This window comes from Hemiscyllium ocellatum, chromosome 16 (assembly GCF_020745735.1).
Source record: "Hemiscyllium ocellatum isolate sHemOce1 chromosome 16, sHemOce1.pat.X.cur, whole genome shotgun sequence".
Lineage (NCBI taxonomy): Eukaryota > Metazoa > Chordata > Chondrichthyes > Orectolobiformes > Hemiscylliidae > Hemiscyllium > Hemiscyllium ocellatum.
Window position 1 is genome coordinate 39324026 of NC_083416.1, and position 18950 is coordinate 39342975.

General features: G+C 38.8%; 1 protein-coding gene across 1 annotated transcript in view; it reads left to right on the forward strand.

Annotated features, from left to right (window-relative positions):
• Positions 1–18950, forward strand: part of unc5a (unc-5 netrin receptor A) — a 294221-nt gene that overhangs the window by 130773 nt on the left and 144498 nt on the right. The window contains exon 6 of the mRNA XM_060837501.1: positions 9029–9196. Coding sequence (XP_060693484.1) covers positions 9029–9196 — 168 coding nt within the window. The remainder of the gene's footprint in view (positions 1–9028; positions 9197–18950) is intronic.

Below are 18950 nucleotides of genomic sequence, written 5' to 3' on the forward strand. Positions count from 1 at the left end.
AAAATATGTGCATGAAAGATGGCTACAAACTGAAATGAGAGAGTACCACAGATTGTCTGGTCATTAATCTGAATTGATTAACATTGTCCCAGGCGCCAGAGAAAGCTCCACTTCCTCTTGAGTACCATAGGGCATTTTATGCCCACTTAAGGGGCATTTGATTTAACACCCCATCTGAACAATTGTATCTCTAACAATGCAGTACTGCATTAATAAGAGTCAGCCTAAACTGTGGTACTCAGGTCTCTTAAGTTACACTTTGTGACTTATCAGTAAGAATTCTACTCACTGAGTTCTTGCTGACAACAAACCTGAATCCCTTTATTAGTGTCAAGGTGATTCTATGAAATAAGTCTGTTGTACCTCAAAGCAGAGGTTAACTAATAAAGCAGGGAAAATACTAAGTAAATAAACAAGAAAAGGATATAGTTGACTTGCATGTTTAATCTCATATTCACATTTCTGATTGGTAATCAAGCAACAGCATGTGATTGAGATTTCTGTGCACCTCATTTGTATTTCCATTTTAAGTCCTTCAACATTAACTAAGTGCCTTGGTTTTCTGTGTCAGTATTTATTTACCTCACAGTTTTTTTTTATTGCTTCATGCTTTGGGGAATAATGTATTTTACTACTTACAAATAGAACATGTTTTTCTCTGAGTGTTTGAGAAACTGTTAACTCACTCCCTGAAAGCAGCTTTTCAAATACTGTTTAGCAGTCAATATGATATTAATGAACTATAGCGTCAAATGTTTCAGCAGGTGGTGCTCATTTTGTACTTGTCTTGATATGACTGAGATATGCAGTGTGTGCCAGTAATATCAAAAATATCCAACAATAAAAGAAGCACAGCTTGTGATGTACTTATGCTATACTGCCTATAAATAAGGCAAATTGTAAGATAATTAGAAAAAAAGCATGAACATGTTTTGTTTAAAAATGTTTTGTCTTAAAATGTTGAGGATTACGTCAATATAGTATTAACATTGATACTCAATTTATTCACCAAATTCAATTACATTAGGAAAATGTAGGTAATGCTATAGACAGGAAATGTATGGCTATTTTCATGTATTTTTATCATTAAAAAGAAATCTCAGTCTTTAAAAATAGGAAGTATTTATATTTACATACACCAACAAATCAGAAATAGAAACAGCATTTCTGCTAAGCTGCACATCCACTTCCAGGTCTTGCACAAGTGAATCAGTGTTATTGACATTATAATGTATATGCATTGACTGCAGATTTTGGGAATTACTGCCACATATAAACCTCAGAGGTCTGCACACCAAAAGTTAGAGGAAGAATTGAATAGAAGTAGGTCGCTTAGTCCCTTGAGCTAGTACTGACTACTCCACATTTCTGCCTATCCCCAATGAACTTGTACTCCCTTGCTTATCAAGAATCTATCTACCTCTACTTTCAATATTTTCAAATACTTAATTTCTACAAATTTGTAGAATTATATTCCAAAAGTAATCTGTTAAGAAAAGAAATTCTACTCATTTCTGTCTTAAATGAGTGACCCCTTTTCCCACAGTAACTTCTAGTTTTAGATTTTCTCACAAAAGGAAACATCCTTTCACATGAGTCCTGTGAAGACACCTCAGGAGCTGGTTTTTCAATCAATTTGTCTCTTACTCTTCTAAGCACGAGTTTGTGTAAGCCTAGCCTGTCCAACCTTTCATCAAATGTTGATCTGCCCATTCCATATATTCACCCAGTAAATCTTCTCTGAATTACATCCAATGGATCTACCTCTTTCCTTGAATAAGGAGCAAACATTGTACACAGGGGATGAGGTTTTCCCCTCCCTGCTTTTGCTTGACCAATGGTTGGAAATCTGGGAAGTAATGGAGAGAATTCAAAAGTTAAAATCTGAATGTTGAGAAATATTTCTTGTGATTTTCCACTCAGGCCTTCAGAATCTTGCCATTGAGTAGAATCTACCTGAGTTCTGTTCATCTGCAACTCACTAAAGTCACAACTCATCTTATTGATATGCAACTTTCGATTCTCCTCTCCTTCTTTAGAAATTAGATGGCACAAGTTCCTGATTGTTAACTTATTGCTAGTATCTGACTCACCAAAAGCCTGTATTGGACATCACATAAACATGCATTTGCAACAATACCCCTACATGCTCTGTAGCTATCATCTTTTTGACCATTCATCCATGCAAGTTGGTAATAGCAAACCATCAGCCTCACTGTACCTATGTGCCTGCTCTCATTTTAAACCACTTCAGCCCTTCAATCTTTCTTTGTAGGGCTCAGGGATATCTAGCACTTCTGTGCTTCTGCCAGGTCACATAGTACGCAAAGACACAAACCCATCTTGGGCATTTTATGGTTCTTAAGTTGCTCTCATTTACTGATTTCAGCACTGACTTGAGGGCTACTAATCTTTGCATGGCTCATATTTCTGGCTCACGTGGCGTCTGTGCTCAGTTTACAGGCTGTCAGCCTCTGTGGCTTGTATTGATTTGTATTATGGAGGGAGAGGCAGGTAGCTTGTCTTCATTTCGAGCACTGAACATTCAAGGGCATGGACATGTTGATCTGTGGCATTTAACTACATCAATATCCAGCCTGTAGCATGTGCCAATATTTTATGCAGCAAGCACACTGCACACTCTTCAAGAAAATGTCCTATTATGAAATTCAGTGTGGAACAATCCTTAGTTGGTTGAAGGGGGTCCTTGGTTCATCAGAGAGCGTCATAATCAAAGAGTTCTCCCATTCTAATAAGATTGAACACATTCAGTCAGCACTTGGTCTTATTAAAATCCTAGCATTCAGATGCTTGCAGCCTGGGAATAGGCTATGTTCAGTCTTGCAGGTCAAAATATAATCAGTCTAAGGGATTAAATTGATGCCTGTTCTCTATTTCCTTGTAGGTAGTTAATCTTCTATCAGTGCTAATATGTTATCACCTGTACCATGAACCTTTGTGTTACACATTTATCTTTGAAATGTGAAATTATGAAATGGTTTTTGAATTCGGTACATCCACTGGTTCCCCTTTATCCACAGCACAGGTTCCTTTTTCAAAGTATCCTAATAAAGTTGATTCAACATCATTTCCCTTTCATGAAACTATGCTGATTTTGCCTAATTACCCAAAACATATCTGTGTTCAAAGTTTGTGAGAAGATTTGTAGCTTGCGTGCTCGTTGTTGTGGTTCTGTTCGCCGAGCTGGGAGTTTTTCTTGCAAATGTTTCATCCCCTTTCTATCTGTGTGCTATGCTATAACTTATCTAATCAAAATTTGTAATGTCTTCTCAGTGGCTCATTGGCCAGCATTGCTGCCTCACAAAGCCAGGGACCTGGATTCAATTCCACCCATGGGCGACTGTCTGTCGGAGGGGATTTTGCACATTCTCCCTGTGTTTGTGTGAGTTTACTCCAGGTGCTCCGATTTCCTCCCATAGTTCGAAATGTGCAGGTTACATGGATTTACCATTCTAAATTGCCTATAGGGAATTCTGAAATATTGCAACCAATGCATCAACTATCTCAAGGACTGCTATTAGAGCCTTGGTTGAAGTCCGTCCGGAACTGGGAAATTGACATCCTGCAGCTCCAATGATTTTCTTGGGCGGCACAGTGGCACAGTGGTTAGCACTGCTGCCTCACAGCGCCTGAGACCCGGGTTCAATTCCCGACTCAGGCGACTGACTGTGTGGAGTTTGCACGTTCTCCCCGTGTCTGCGTGGATTTCGTCCGGGTGCTCCGGTTTCCTCCCACAGTCCAAAGATGTGTGGGTCAAGTGAATTGGCCATGCTAAATTGCCCATAGTGTTAGGTAAGGGGTAAATGTAGGGGTATGGGTGGGTTGCGCTTCGGCGGGTCGGTGTGGATGTGTTGGCCCAAAGGGCCTGTTTCCACACTGTAAGTGATCTAATCTGAAAAAAAAACCATATCCCTGGTGATTATACTTTTCTTGATTTCCTTTCTGCCACAATCTGATTTATGGCTATTTCTGAGACATTACTTGTATCCAGTGAAGAAAATGCAAAATATCTCTTAAATTCATCTTTAGGCATCTCCTTATTTTCTATTAGTAACTAGCTAGATTCACTTTTGAAAAAGAAATCACTTTCTCAACTCTTTTTCTTTTATAAATAAGAAATTCTAGTCACTGCGTATTTGCATTTCTAGCTGGCTCTTTCTTGTGCAGAACAACCTCAATTATCCAAACAAGACGGGCAGAGAGTATTTTGTTCAGATAACTGATTGTTTGGATAACTCATTGTTAGGATGACTGATTGTGCTGTAAAGGTAGAGATATAGGACAGAGAAAGGTTGAGAAGAGAGAGGTCCGTGCTGCACACAGATCAGGATAATTAATGTCAGGAAACAAAACAAAAAGCAGGCACCAAGCAGGATTCACACACAAGGCCTCCTTCAATCGTATGAGGATCAAAAGGTGATCAGAGAGTGCTACGCAGCCACAGTGCTGTGTGTGTTGACTCTGACGGCCCGCTTCCTGCCATCAGGTGGTTGGAGGGCTCATAGACCAAGTGTGGGAGGTGGCAGCGGCTTCAGTTATAGCAACTGTTGCCTTGTGAATAAAGCGCTGTAGTCCAGGCGACTGTTACCCACCAACAACTGCTCACAAAAATAGCAACTGATGTGAAAATTATTAGTATTATATATCTGTCACTCCTTTCAGCCCCAAACTGCTCATATCGCCTGCTTCATTTCACTCCATGAAAATTTACAAACCGTTGACAGCTTTGTTAATGGGGACTGGAGGAGGTGTCAGTATCACCAGCGTCGGTAACACTTTGGAGTCTCAAAGTCATAGAGATATACAACATGGAAACAGACCTTTGGTCTGACCTCTTTGACATGATGTTTTTATGAGACCATAAGATCATGTTTGGATAATCCGAAATTCAGATAATTGATGTTTGGATAACCGAGGTTGTTCTATATTCCTTCTTGACCTTTGTTATATAAGTGTTTTAAGATTGTTGAGGAGTTGAACTTGAAGGATTGTGAAAGTTAGTTCATTTGTATCGAGCTATTTTTTAATGTTTACTAAAACAACACTTTAGCCTCTTTCTTAGCCTGCTGAGAGAAGTCACCTAATTCATGCTTTACCCTACATTTTATAAAATCTTCTGAGAGTCCATTATGAGAGCTAAGAGAAAAATTGATGCAGCAATTCTCCTAAGAAGCTTTTAAAGTACTTATTTCCAAGATCTCCTGAACAAACTTATTCTGAAAATATCCTAATGACAATTTGCTTTGACACCTACCAAAGCCAACTTGCTGATTTCATATCTTGTGACAAGTGGAGTCATGTAACATATGAGGGACAATACACTCCTTTAACCTTATTGTAACACCTTTTTGAATCTGTTAATATTTTTGCTTTTCTATGTTCTGTCCAAACTTATGATCTGCCGTTCAACTTTGCTTTGCCATACACAAAGACAGAAAGAGAGAGTTCATAGTTTTATATATAATACGATATCTTGTGTTATTTTTGAGAAAAGGGACATTTCACCAGACTGATAGTAGGGCTATCAGTAATTGCATGATCCCAGTTGACCACAATTTCTGGAAAGTTTTGATCAGTAGTAACGAGGAACAAAACTTCCATCATCCTCCTGGATTAATGTTCCACCCAAGCCAAGACAAAGGAATATTAGATGAGATATCTATCTCAGCCACTTGCAAAGAACAACATCAAAACTAATTATTGCTTGATTAGCTGCTGACAACTTCACAGCCAACTGCCACAGTTTTGGCCAGACCATTAAAATCTCATTAGCTGAATGGTTAAGCTAGTTAAGTGACTCATTGTTGTTTTGATTGAGTCACCTTTAATTATACAATTTTAATCTTCTACCCTTTGTCTGCTTGTAACACCAGAAGAGCAATCAGCTCCAGACTGAGTGAATGCCTTTCCCTGATCTTAACCTCTCTCATAAACCTAATTTATGGACAGAATCCCATGTTTCATGTGTGAAAGGAACCAGTTCCCAGTTTACAATGATTGTACTTCAAGCAACAATACAGTTGCGTTCATGTTCCTGCAAAAGGGATTTCTATGCATAGCCAGCTGCCAGAAACATCACTGGACATTGAACTCTAATTCACACTAAACACATTCCGATATCTTTGATTTTAAATACTTTGTAACTTTCCTTTTTCTTCTTCCTTTCTCAGGTAGGGGCATTGTGAATGTTCTGCTGGGTTTTGAATGCAGTAATAAGTTCTGTTTTAACCATGAAGTGTTTTTTTAAGTTGAACTCCACACACAGGGTTTGAGGAAAACACCACTGTTTTTTTTTAAAAAAGAGAAGTAAGTTAAGAAAACAAATTTAAAAATCACCTGTTTCAGTCAGGATAACAGTTTTTAAAAAATCAATTCACCATTCCGCTATCCATGACAGTGCACTTACAATCCTTTTCTTTAGGTTTGATACCATTTTTAATTTTATTATTTAATGTCAAAAGTGGGTCCTCCCTTGTCATGTATCAATGCTGTGTATTATGAAGTATTCCCTTAAGTATCTACACTGTATATCTATTGACCTATCCCTCAATCTAATTTGTCAGTTTACTTTAGCTAGCTCTGCTTTCATATGATCATAATTTACTTGATTTAGTTTAAAATACTAGCCTTGAATCCACTCTGCTCTCCTTCAAACTGAATTTAAAATAAATAATATTATGTGATCATTACCTAGGAGCACTTTCACCTGTCTTATTTTGCACTATTAGGTCTGGCGTACCCTGCTTTATAATTGCTCCAGAACATATGGTTCTAAGAATAACAGGAATAACAGGAAGGCAGAGTACTGGGTCAATGGAAAGATTCTCGGTTGTGTGGATGTCCAGAGGGATCTTGGAGTCCATGTACATAGATCCCTGAAAGTTGCTACCCAGGTTGATAGTGCTGTTAAGAACAGATACGGTGTGTTAGGTTTGATTCGTAGAAGGACTGAGTTCTGAAGCTGCAATATCATGCTGCAACTATACAAAACGCTAGTGCAGCCACAGTTAGAATATTGTGTACAGTTCGGGTCACCATATTTTGGGAAGGATGTGGAAGCATTGGAAAAGGTGCAGAGGAGATTTTCCAGGATGTTGCCTGGTCTGGAAGAAAGGTCTTATAAGGAAAGGCTGAGAGACTTGGGTCTGTTCTCATTGGCAAGAAGAAGGCTAAAAGGGGATTTGATAGAGACATACAAGATGATCAGAGGATTAGATAGGGTAGACAGTGAAAGCCTTTTTCTTGGGATGATAGCATCAGCTTGTACATATTCACAAATTGAGGGGTGATAGATTTAAGACAGCTGTCAGAGGCAGGTTCTTTAGCAGAGAGTGGTAAGGGCATGGAATGTAGTCAACTCAGCCACATTAGGGAGATTTAACAATCCTTAGATAACCACATGGATGATGATGGGATAGTTTAGGGAGACAAGCTGAGAATGGTTCACAGGTCGGCGCAACATCGAGGGCCAAAGGGCCTGTTCTGCGCTGTATTGTTCTATGTTCTATGTTCTAAGAAATCACCCTGAAAACATTCTGTAAACTTCTTTGGTAGGTTACCTTTATTCAACTGATTAGATTAGATTAGATTACTTACAGTGTGGAAACAGGCCCTTCGGCCCAACAAGGCCACACCGACCTGCCGAAGCGCAACCCACCCATACCCTTACCTAACACTACGGACAATTTAGCATGGCCAATTCACCTGACCCGCACATCTTTGGACTGTGGGAGGAAACCGGAGCACCCGGAGGAAACCCACGCAGACACGGGGAGAACGTGCAAACTCCACACAGTCAGTCGCCTGAGTCGGGAATTGAACCCAGGTCTCAGGCGCTGTGAGGCAACAGTGCTAACCACTGTGCCACCGTGCCGCCCACAAATGATGTTTCTAGTCTATAAACAAATTAAAGTCCCCTTGATTATTTCTGTACCTTTCTGATAAAAACCCATTTTCTTTTTGTGTGTATTTTTTGTATTTTTTAGGGCACTTGTGTGCCTCTCACACAAGTGACTTCTGGCTTTTATCATTTCTCATCATTACCCAAACTACTATTGCATCCTGTTTTCCTGAACTTGGACACTGTCTTCTGTGCTAATACCATAACTAACTATCTGAACCACCCCTTTACCATTCTAAATACTCCCTTCCTTCCTAACTATCATTAACTTTGAAATATTAAGGTCCTAGTTCATGTCATCCAACAGCTTGCCTCTGCAATGTCTCTCAAATCATGCTTACATATTTCTGTTTGCACTGAGTTCACCTGAGGATTTCAATACTCTACATTCAGATATACAGCAAACAGTTTTGTGCATTCATTATTTTGTTATATGTAGATTTTACCTTCTCTGCTCATTGCCTTTGTCAATAGCTTTGCCAGTAATTGTATAACTATAACTGTTTTGCTTCAGAAGCTTTGGATAAGCAGCTCTTTAACTGTTCCAAGGACATATGAGATACAATATTGTTAAATCCATTCAGCCATTTTTTAAATTTAATGTTTACTCTTTGAATACTCTTTATCATATTTACCTGCAATGGATATGAAATATTAAATATTTGTGAAGTCTTCAAAAGCTAGAGAATGTATGTCAGACATAATGTAATGAGTGAATTGGTTTAACAATTTAATTGCTTTCAGGTATGTTAGAAGCTTAATTTTGATAGACAACTGCTATTTTGTGTTATAAATGCAATTTAATCCTTCAAAAAGTAAAATTGTTTCCTGTTGAAACACAGAAATTAAAATGAACATTCTTTTTCTTATGCATCTGTTAAAATAGTTGAACACATAGAGGGATTCTGTTGTCAAAAGTTTCAAAAGACTATGTAAAGAGCGATGAAATTTATTAAGCCGCATCAACAATGTTTTCCTGTAAATAAATTACAGATTTTCATTAAATTCTATTATCATGTAGATATTGGTCTAAGCTTTCTTAGTTTATTAAATTGTTGATTGATTCTTAAGTTGTTACATGTACTAATGATTGCTCCTTTTCTACAGTAAATGGTGGCTGGTCTACTTGGTCACAGTGGGAGTCCTGCAGCATTACCTGTGGTAAAGGATGGCAGAAAAGGACACGCACCTGCACCAGCCCCAGCCCTCAGAATGGTGGGTCATTCTGTGATGGACAGAACACTCAAAAAGCAGCCTGCACAATCTTGTGTCCAGGTAATTAATTTATTTGTACTCAACATGCTTCTTTTGATACTTTTATGACATCCTCCATTTAATGCTCACATGTATCCTTTGTGATGATATGCCATTAGAAAAGCTAGAATTAAAACTAAGATGATGATAAAAATAATTATGATAGAACAGGCACTGTAGTGAAGTTTAATGGTTGAAGCTTCATAAAAATTGTGCAAAGCTGTTGGAAAACAATTCATATCAATTATCAACTATTCTTAACAATCCATTGCAAACATGACTACAATACCAGATTCAGCCGATGATATATCATATACTTACCCAGCTGAACTTTTCTCCAGGCCCCTCCAGTGCAAATACTACTTCTGGAACTGAGGCTTTGCCAGGGCCAGAAATAGTCAGGGTGGGGTAGCTCTGTTAACTAAGATTGACATCAGTGCAATAATGAGAGGTGATCATCGTTCTAAAAATCACTTTGTTGATTCAGTTTGAATAGAGATCAGAAATGACAAAAGCAGAACATCACTCAGATGTGTACTTCTAAATTTCCTAAATAGTAAAATATCCCAGTTTATATCACTATTGGACATGAGAATGGAGATTCCCCCAGACTGAAATCTGGCCTGATAGTCATATTGTGTTTTCCTTATCTTAACATGGTGGTTTTTCACTAAAATATAAACATGCCAGGCTGTGGATCTGTTTCGAATAGAATAGTTGTTTCAGACACAAAAGAAATACAATTAACAAAAACAAACATAGTTCTGACAAAAATCACACTTACAACATGGTGAGAGCACATGGCAAATCAAAATCCCATGTACTCCCTAATGCCTTCACTTTGTTAAACAAAGTCCAGTTAAATATTCTTCACTATCAGATCTATAGATTTGATAAATCATTTCTTCTGAGTTCTGATTCTATAAGCTGTGAAAAATTTGGGCATGAATCCTCACACAACTAATAGCTTAGTCTTTCTCATTTTTTTTAATATAAACAATCTGCAGAGTTCTAATGGATATTCCTGGTCTGGATTTTTCACAAATTTCATTCTCTCACTGAGGCAACCTGTTTGTGTAACTGCAATGAATAAGTTATTTTTTTCTAGGAGAGACTGTATTTGCATCTAACTTCAGTAAGGTCTCCTTCAAGCTATTCAAAAACTTTTTAACTAAATTAAAAAGCCTTGATCATCCTACAGTCTGCTATCACAAATGGCTTTTATTGTTTTAACCACCCCACAAGTTCGGAAGTAACAAGCAGCAATTACTAATGTGTTACATTTACAGTGTGTACTTGGGTTTCCAGAAATGATTTGCAAAGATGCCACATCAAATGTTACTGCAAACTTAAGAGCTCATGGCGCAGGAGTGACATTGTAACATGGCTGGAGGAATACTTAGTTTAGAGAAGACAGAGATGAGGGATAAATTGATCAGCTTCATATTAGGAAGCCATAATTCGTAGAGCGCCACAGGGGTCAGTGCTGGGGCCCCAACTTTGATGAATGGCTCTAATATATGATTGAGAACTTTTCTGATATCACAAAGGTAAGTAGCAATATAAGTTGTGAAGAGCACAGAAAGAGTCTATAAAGACATACATTGAGTGAATAGGCAAAGAGTTGACAGATGGAGTAAAGTATGGGAAAAGGGGAGACTTGTTCACAGTGGCAAGAAGAACAAAAAAGCAAAACATTTACTTGTTTTATTTCAATTGAGAGTGATTGTAGAATTCTGCGATATGTCAGAAAGTGGGTATCCTAGTACACGAATCATAGAAACTGGGTATGCAGGTACACCAAGGAAGGCAAATTAGACATTAGCATTTATTGCAGGGGGAATCAAATATAAAAACAGAAAAATTTTGTTCGGATTCAACAGAGCACTGGTGAGGCCAGAACTGGACTACTAAGTTGGAGATGAAAAGAAATATTTCCTTTCAGAAAATAGTTAGTAAGTGAAAATCTCCTCATCAAAGAGTGGCGAACTGTTTGAATACTTTTAAAGCTGAGTTTGGGATATTTTCGGGGGTAGACAGGAATGGAGAGGTGAGGTCACAATCAGGTCTGTCATGATTTAATCAAATGGTGAACAAGTTCAAGGAGCTAAACAACCTATTCCTTTGTGTTTTTGTATGTCCATTAAGATATAATCACTGGTGTGGAAGCGTATTAGAGGAATAAAACACAAGTGCTGTGGATATGAATTTACAGCAGCAAATATTAAAAGTGCATATTAAGTAGAAGTTTGATAAAGTTTCACTGCCATTTTGTTGAAGGGTCACACTAAAGTGTTAACCCGTTTCTTTCTTCCAAGTACTATCCAGCATGCTGTGCATTTTAAAAATGTTACTTTTAATTAAATTTAATAAGTTGTCAATCTGTGGTTATATTCTTTATCATTAAAAATATATTTAAACGTTATATCTTGTGAAGTACAAATATAAATTGATATACTTGAGCTTTTTCATTGCTTATCTGTATGTATCCACATTAATGAGTAAATGGTCCAAAAAGTAAAAGTTAATGAAATGTTATCTATAATCTCCTCAGGCAATTCCCCAATGATTTTTTTTTATTAACAGTAATTGAGAACATAAATGATGAATAAATGCTTTCTTCATTTTTCTGGAAAAGTAACTCTGATGGCAATAATGATATTTTTCCCAACAAGAGTATAATGTAATTACTAATGTGTTACTTGTAACAGCCTTTTATCATTTTGCCCTATGATCTGCAAGCCGCAGATCCCCAGTAAATTAAGGTCTTTCTTGTAGACTTTAGAAACTATCAGATTTTTAATTTATTAGCATTTACCAGGCCCACTAAGTTTTATTTTAAAGAAATCCAAGATTGTAGAGTTTATTGAACTGGGAAAGGTAATTGGTGCTCGGACCATTTAAGCCTTTGAGAAAGTGCGAAGCCCAGGCCAGTTCTTTATGACTAAAGATAGTGACTGTGCATCTTATTTTTGGAAGCCATTCCTGTATACCTCAATCATGAAATTATTGGTGTGGGAGGAAATGATTGCAGGGGCTCAGGGATTGTCACCAGCTTCTCAGCAAGCAGGCAGTCAGATCAGGAATATTGACTCATCAAACAGTGAAAGTGAGAATGACTTACTGGCTCAGAATCCACAAGTTTTGATTGAAAAAAGAAATATTTTTACTGTTGAAAAGAGACACAAAGTGCATTATCTGGACAATTGGCAACCTAGTGGAGTTGACTTGCCTTTTTTGAATTTTAATAATGGCTTGGGATAACTGTTGTCTGATTTATTCTCCGAGACAAAGCCTCAACCAATCAATACTGGTTTGTCATTCAGCATATTATTGTTCATTTTGAAATTTGGTATTCTTGCATCTGTCCTGATGAGACAAAATGCTTTGACAACTCAGCTCTTCTTTCAGCATTATTCAGATTCTGGACCTTTAAGTGACCATCTTTTTTTTTCTTTTGCTTTGAGCATCCCACAGTGAAAGTTGCGAAAGGAGTAAAGTAACCATACTCCTCCCACACTATGGAGCTGTTCTCCTTTAGAGAGAGACAAGCAGTGGTAGTTTAATCTGAGGGTCACAATGCTTCGGATAAGGTGAGAGGTTGAGGAGGAGAGTCATTTTTGGTAAACTCAGCCAGTGATGGGAATTGAACCTGGATAGTTGCCATCCCTTTGCATTGCAAATCAGCCATCCCTTTGCATTGCAAATCAGCCATCCCTTTGCTTTGCAAATCAGTCACCCAGCCAACTGAGCTAACTGGGTATATTCCATTTGTACTCTAAGGATATGTATTTTCTTTGAAAAAAAATGAATAATTAATTAAAGTTGCCACATCATGAGCCTCTTCAGGTGTGCAACAGCAACAAGAAAAGTGGAATTGTATAGCATTGCCAGTCCATAGGAACAAGTATCGAAACTATGAGAAAAAGAGCATCATACTTCTCAAACACTGGCATGAATACTCTTGGAATTGAAATTAAGCATGGTGTGCTGTGCACTAATGGTATTTACATAACTAGAAACCTCCTCAATATGGAAGCCTGGTCAAAGTAACACACTGAATATAAACTCTCCAACTCTCATGATATCCTTGCAGTTTACTGATTGCACATGTTCAGCAAAGTTAAGCATGATAACAGTAGATTATATTTTTATGTTTAAATGTTGTTATGGCGTTGACCTTCCAATAGTCCACACAAAAGTGTTGAGTTCTGTCATGTTTAGGAACTAACATGATCGGCAAACTCTACTTGCTTTGACTCGGTTCGATGATATCTGCTCCTTGGATGCTGCCTGACTTGCTGTGCTTTTCCAGCACAACAGTCTCAACTCTAATCTCCAGCATCTGCAGTCCACACTTTCTCCTCCTTAATGGTATCTTCGATGAGCATCACATCCACTTCCTTCTGCACCTGTATGGCTTTGAAAGGATTAAGGCTGTAAGGATGCTGTTTTATCGAAACAGCATTCCCTACTTCTACCTCATGCACAATAGCATTAATCCTCACCATCTTATTCTTGCAGATGTCCTGATACCACTGCAACAAGCCTTTCAACTGTGTTATTTGTACCTGAGACAGATAGTTCACTAATTTATCTCACTCCTCATTTTTTAATGTATTTTGAGGCACATCTAGATCTGATTCCTTGCTCTGCACAGCAGTAACTAACACCTGTTTCTCCAGTTCTTTCTGTCTATTATAATAAGGTTTCAACTTATGCACATGACATACCTGATACAGTTTTTTATTCAATCCAGCATCTTTACCAGATAGTTTGCCTAAGTCAACTTTTTCTCAATTTGGTAGCAACCACTAAACCTGGCTTTGAAGGCATCCCTTACCATTGGTAACAATACCAATGCATCATCCCCACTGGAAAATATCTGGTGTTTCAGAATTTTTATCAGCCATTTGCTTTATTCTACACTGCGCCCTGTTTAAGTGCTGTTTAGCTAATCCACCTACCCACTTAATCTCTTCTTCACCTCCAATACATAACCCAAGTATGAGATCTCTGACTTCAGTCCTGTCAATTCGCTTTAAATAGTTGCAAAGGCTGTCTTACTTCATGTCCGAATAATAACGCAAAGGGAGTAAACTGACTAGATTTGTTTGGGGCATCTCTAATGGCCAATAAAACGAATGGGATACCTTTTATCTTAATCATTCAGGTATTCCTGACAGTATACACTTAACATGGTCTTCAGGGTCTGATGCCATCTTTCCAAAGCTCCCTGGGATTCAGGATGATATGCCTTTGATTTAAACTGGTGCATGCCTCGCGGTAAAATTAAACCCTTGGTCTGATTGAATCTCTCTGGGTAACCCATACCATGTGAAGAAATCTACTAACTCCTCTACCACCATTTTTGCCTTATTACTCTGTAATTGGAATTGCTTCCGGAAATCTGGAAGACACATCCATTATGGTTAGCAAGTACTGGTTCCCACTTCTAGGGTTCGGGAGGGGACCTGCACAATCAATCATAACCCTCGTGACCGGTTCTTTGAATGCGGGAATTGACAACAAAGGTACTCGTTCTATTACCACCTGTGGCTTACTAGTTCTATTACCACCATTTGGCATATATGGCACGTATAACAAAAGTTAACCACATCCCTGTGCATTTCAGGCTGATAGAATTGCTTTTGTACCTTAGCCTGCATCTTTCATACACCTAGGTGACCACCTGGTGGTAGTTCATATGCTACCCATAACACTTCCTGTCTGGTGCACTTCAGCCCATTTCTCCCCTGCACTAAACTGCCGTGATCTCCATTTTCAGCTAAGGATTCTATCTTTAAGACAATAACCTTCACAAATGATCTCTGGCTCCTTTTCTGGGTATGCATCAGCACATATATCTTTTATTGTATCGTCTCTATGTTGTAAGTCCATTAGCCTTTCAGGACCAAACACTTCTGCCTGACCCACTACCTGTTCAGCTTTTCCCACACCATTACATCAAACAGGGTGTCTGCTAACTGAACCTCAACTCTTTCATCTTTCTCTTTAGTTTTTGGATCCTGCTAAATCATTCACAAGAAAAACTGTATTCCTGGAACCGATGCTGTGTCAATCATTCCCACTGTTACTTCTCAGTCTTGAGTTAAATTTCTGTCCATCTATCCCACAAATTGCTACTTTCTTGGGCAACAGGTCAGAAAGAGTGTAAATATGTTCATCTCTTACTATTAGAGACTAGTTAGATCCTGTATCTCTCAAAATTATAACTTTTTTCCCTTCTCCCCCTGTTCTTTCTGAGTAAACTTTGCCCCCAGAGGTGAATTCTTTATAGAGATCAGTCACTAACTCCATACCCAGCCTCTCAAAATTACATCAACTTAATTTCAAAACCACACAGTGGCTGTCATCAGTGTCTGTCTCTCTGTGGCTGTATATCTCCCTGGCTTATCTTTGGTCTTTTGCTAAAAGATGTCTCATGTAAAAGGTACCTTTGATAGAGAGTGCTTTGCTGGCAGTTACTCTGGCGATGGCAGTTGGTCTCACTGTCTAACTGTCAAAATGTCAGTTTCTTTACACCCCCAGCATCAAATCATCTCATTGGTTCAATGTTGGCAAAACAATAAATTCAAAAGCGATTGGTTTTAGTATCCTGGGGCATAATTTAAACGTAAAAACAGCAACCTAAAACACTGGCATTTGTTTCACAGCCAAATGTTACATATTTTAAATTTTCCAGTACACTCTGAGACTGCTGGTCAGTCACATGACAGGTACCAGCAAGCTATCAATGCAAAACAGCCTTCACCTCTCTTAAAGGTACAGTACACTCCTTCAACTTCATAAAAATGCTTAAACCAGTATGAACTCTGAAGGTTAAGGGTTTGAAGCAAATAAAGTAAAAGATCTTCACAATGATGGAATAGAATAATTATGCAACAAAGGAATCGTATAATGAATATATGCCCTTTGAGGAATTATTTTCTCTGAGAGCTCCAATCTCAAAGTGATATAAATGTTTGAATAGTTGTCAAACAACCTTGTCTGACATTGAATGTCACAAACACTTCATGTTACTATTGGGTAAGATTGTAGAAAACCATCAGATATTTATCCATTAACCCTGCAGAAGGAGCCACTTGATGTTCAACAATACAAGTTAACAGAGACTTCTGCTTTAGTTGAGTCAGACTCTCAAATGAATATCTGTATTCTACCAACACGGTTATGTATGGCTAAACCAAGCACGATCTGCTAAAGTGAAGACTCAATAATGAAAACTTGAAAATGGAAATAATCTCAGATAGATGTTGAAAATTTCAAGTGTTGGGACTATCTGTATTTTCTTTAACAGCCTGTTCCACTGAGGTTGTGCCCTTGGGAGCCTAGGTTGTTGATCCACTGACTTGATTGCAATGGAAACAAGTGAGGCCCTGAACAAACAATTGATTTGTGTAAAACAAGTATTGAAGTTCAAATATTAAAAATACTTTCTGCTCATGCACTGGAAGACTCTTATTCGATCAGAACAGTAAGCAAACAATGGATTCATTGCCTTTTTTTCTCAGATTTGGAAGAGGAAAAGAAGCTAAGGTCCTAGTTGACTCAGTAGCAAAATTGTCTCTCACACCATCATTCATTTACTCTCTCTCACATTCACCAATCTAGTTAAGCAGAAGTGGTGGAGGGTCAGGCTCTGCTGGTAGAGAGCAAGTTTGGATGAGGAGTGCTGCATCCTACCTAGGTAAGGGTGGAAGTCAATAACAATGTCATAGAATCTCGACAATGTGCAAACAGGCCCTTCAGCCCAGCAAGTCCATACAACCCTCTGAAGTATACCCCCACCCAGACCCATTCCCCTACATTTACCCCTGAATAATGCATCTAACCTACACATCCCTGAACACTTGGGCAATTTAGCGTGGCCAATTCACCTAATCCACATCTTTGGATTGTGGGAGGAAACCCCGACAGACACAGGCAGAATGTGCAAACTCCACACAGACAGTCACCTGAGGCTGAAATCGAAGCTGGGTCCCTGGCGCTGTGAGGTAGTACTGCAAACCACTGTACCGCTGTCATAAAGTCATAGAGTCATAGCGATGTACAGTATGGAAACAGACCCTTTGGACCAACTCGTCCATGCCGACCAAATACCCCAACCCAACCTAGTCCCACCTACCAGCACCCGGCCCATATCCCTCCAAATCCTTCCTATTCATATACCCATCCAGATGCCTTTCAAATGTTGCAATTGTACCAGCCTCCACCACTTCTGCTGCCAGCTCATTCCAGCTCATATACCAACCTCTGAGTGAAAAAGTTGCCCCTTAGGTCTCTTATATCTTTCCCCTCACCCTAAATCTATGCCCTCCAGTTCTGAATTCCCCCAATCCAGGGAAAAGACTTTGTCTATTTGTGCTATCCATGCCCTTCATGATTTTATAAACCTTTATAAGGTCACCCCTCTGCCTCTGATGCTCCAGGGAAAACAGCCCCAGCCTATTCAACCTCTCCCTATAGCTTAAATCCTCCAACCCTGGCAAATCCTTGTAAATCTTTTCTGAACCCTTTCAAGTTTCACAACGTCTTTTCAATAGGAAGGAGACCAGAATTGTATGCAATATTCCAACAGCGGCCTAACCAATGTCCTGTACAGCCTCAACATGACCTCCTAACTCCTGTGCTCAATACTCTGACCAATAAAGGAAAGTATACCAAATACCTTCTTCACTATCCTATCTACCTGCGACACCACTTTCAAGGAGCTATGAACCTGCATTCCAAGGTCTCTTTGTTCAACAACACTCCCTAGGACATTACCATTAAGTGTATATGTCCTGCTAAGATTTGCCTTGTCAAAATGCAGCACCTCACATTTATCTGAATTAAACTCCGTCTGCCACTTCTCAGCCCAATGGCCCATCTGATCAAGATCCCGTTGTAATCTGAGGTAACCTTCTTCACTGTCGACTACAGCTCCAATTTTGGTGTCATCAGCAAACGTACTAACTATACTTCTTAAACTCACATCCAAATCTTTTATATAAATGATAAAAAGTAGTGGACCCAGCACCGATCGTTGTAGCACTCCACTGGTCACAGGCCTCCAGTCTGAAAAACAACCCTCCAACATTATCCTCTGTCTTCTACCTTTGAGCCAGTTCTGTATCCAAATGGCTAGTTCTCCCTGTATTCGATGAGATCTAACCTTGCTCACCAGTCTCCATGGGGAACCTTGTCAAACACCTTACTGAAGTCCATATAGATCACATCTACCGTTCAGCCCTCAACAATCCTCTTTGTTACTTCTTCAAAAAAGCCATAAAGCCATATTGACTAGCCCTAATCAATCTTTACCTTTCCAAATACATGTATATCCTGTACCTCAGGATTCCCTCCAACAACTTGTCCACCAGTGACATCAGGCTCAATGGTCTACAGATCCCTGGCTTATCCTTACCACCTTTTTTAAACAGTGGCACCACATTAACCAACCTCTAGTCTTCCGGCACCTCACCTGTAACTATCGATGATCCAAATATCTCAGTAAGAGGCCCAATGATCACTTTCCTAGCTTCCCACAGAATTCTAGGGTACACCTGATGAGACCCTGGGGATTTATCCACTTTTATGAATTTCAAGACATCCAACACTTCCTTCTCTGTAATATGGACATTTTTCAAGATGTCACCATCTATTTCCTTACATTCTATATCTTCCATGTCCTTTTCCACAATAAATACTGATGAAAAATACTTGTTTAGGATCTGCCCCCTCTCTTGCGGCTTCACACAAAGGCTGCCTT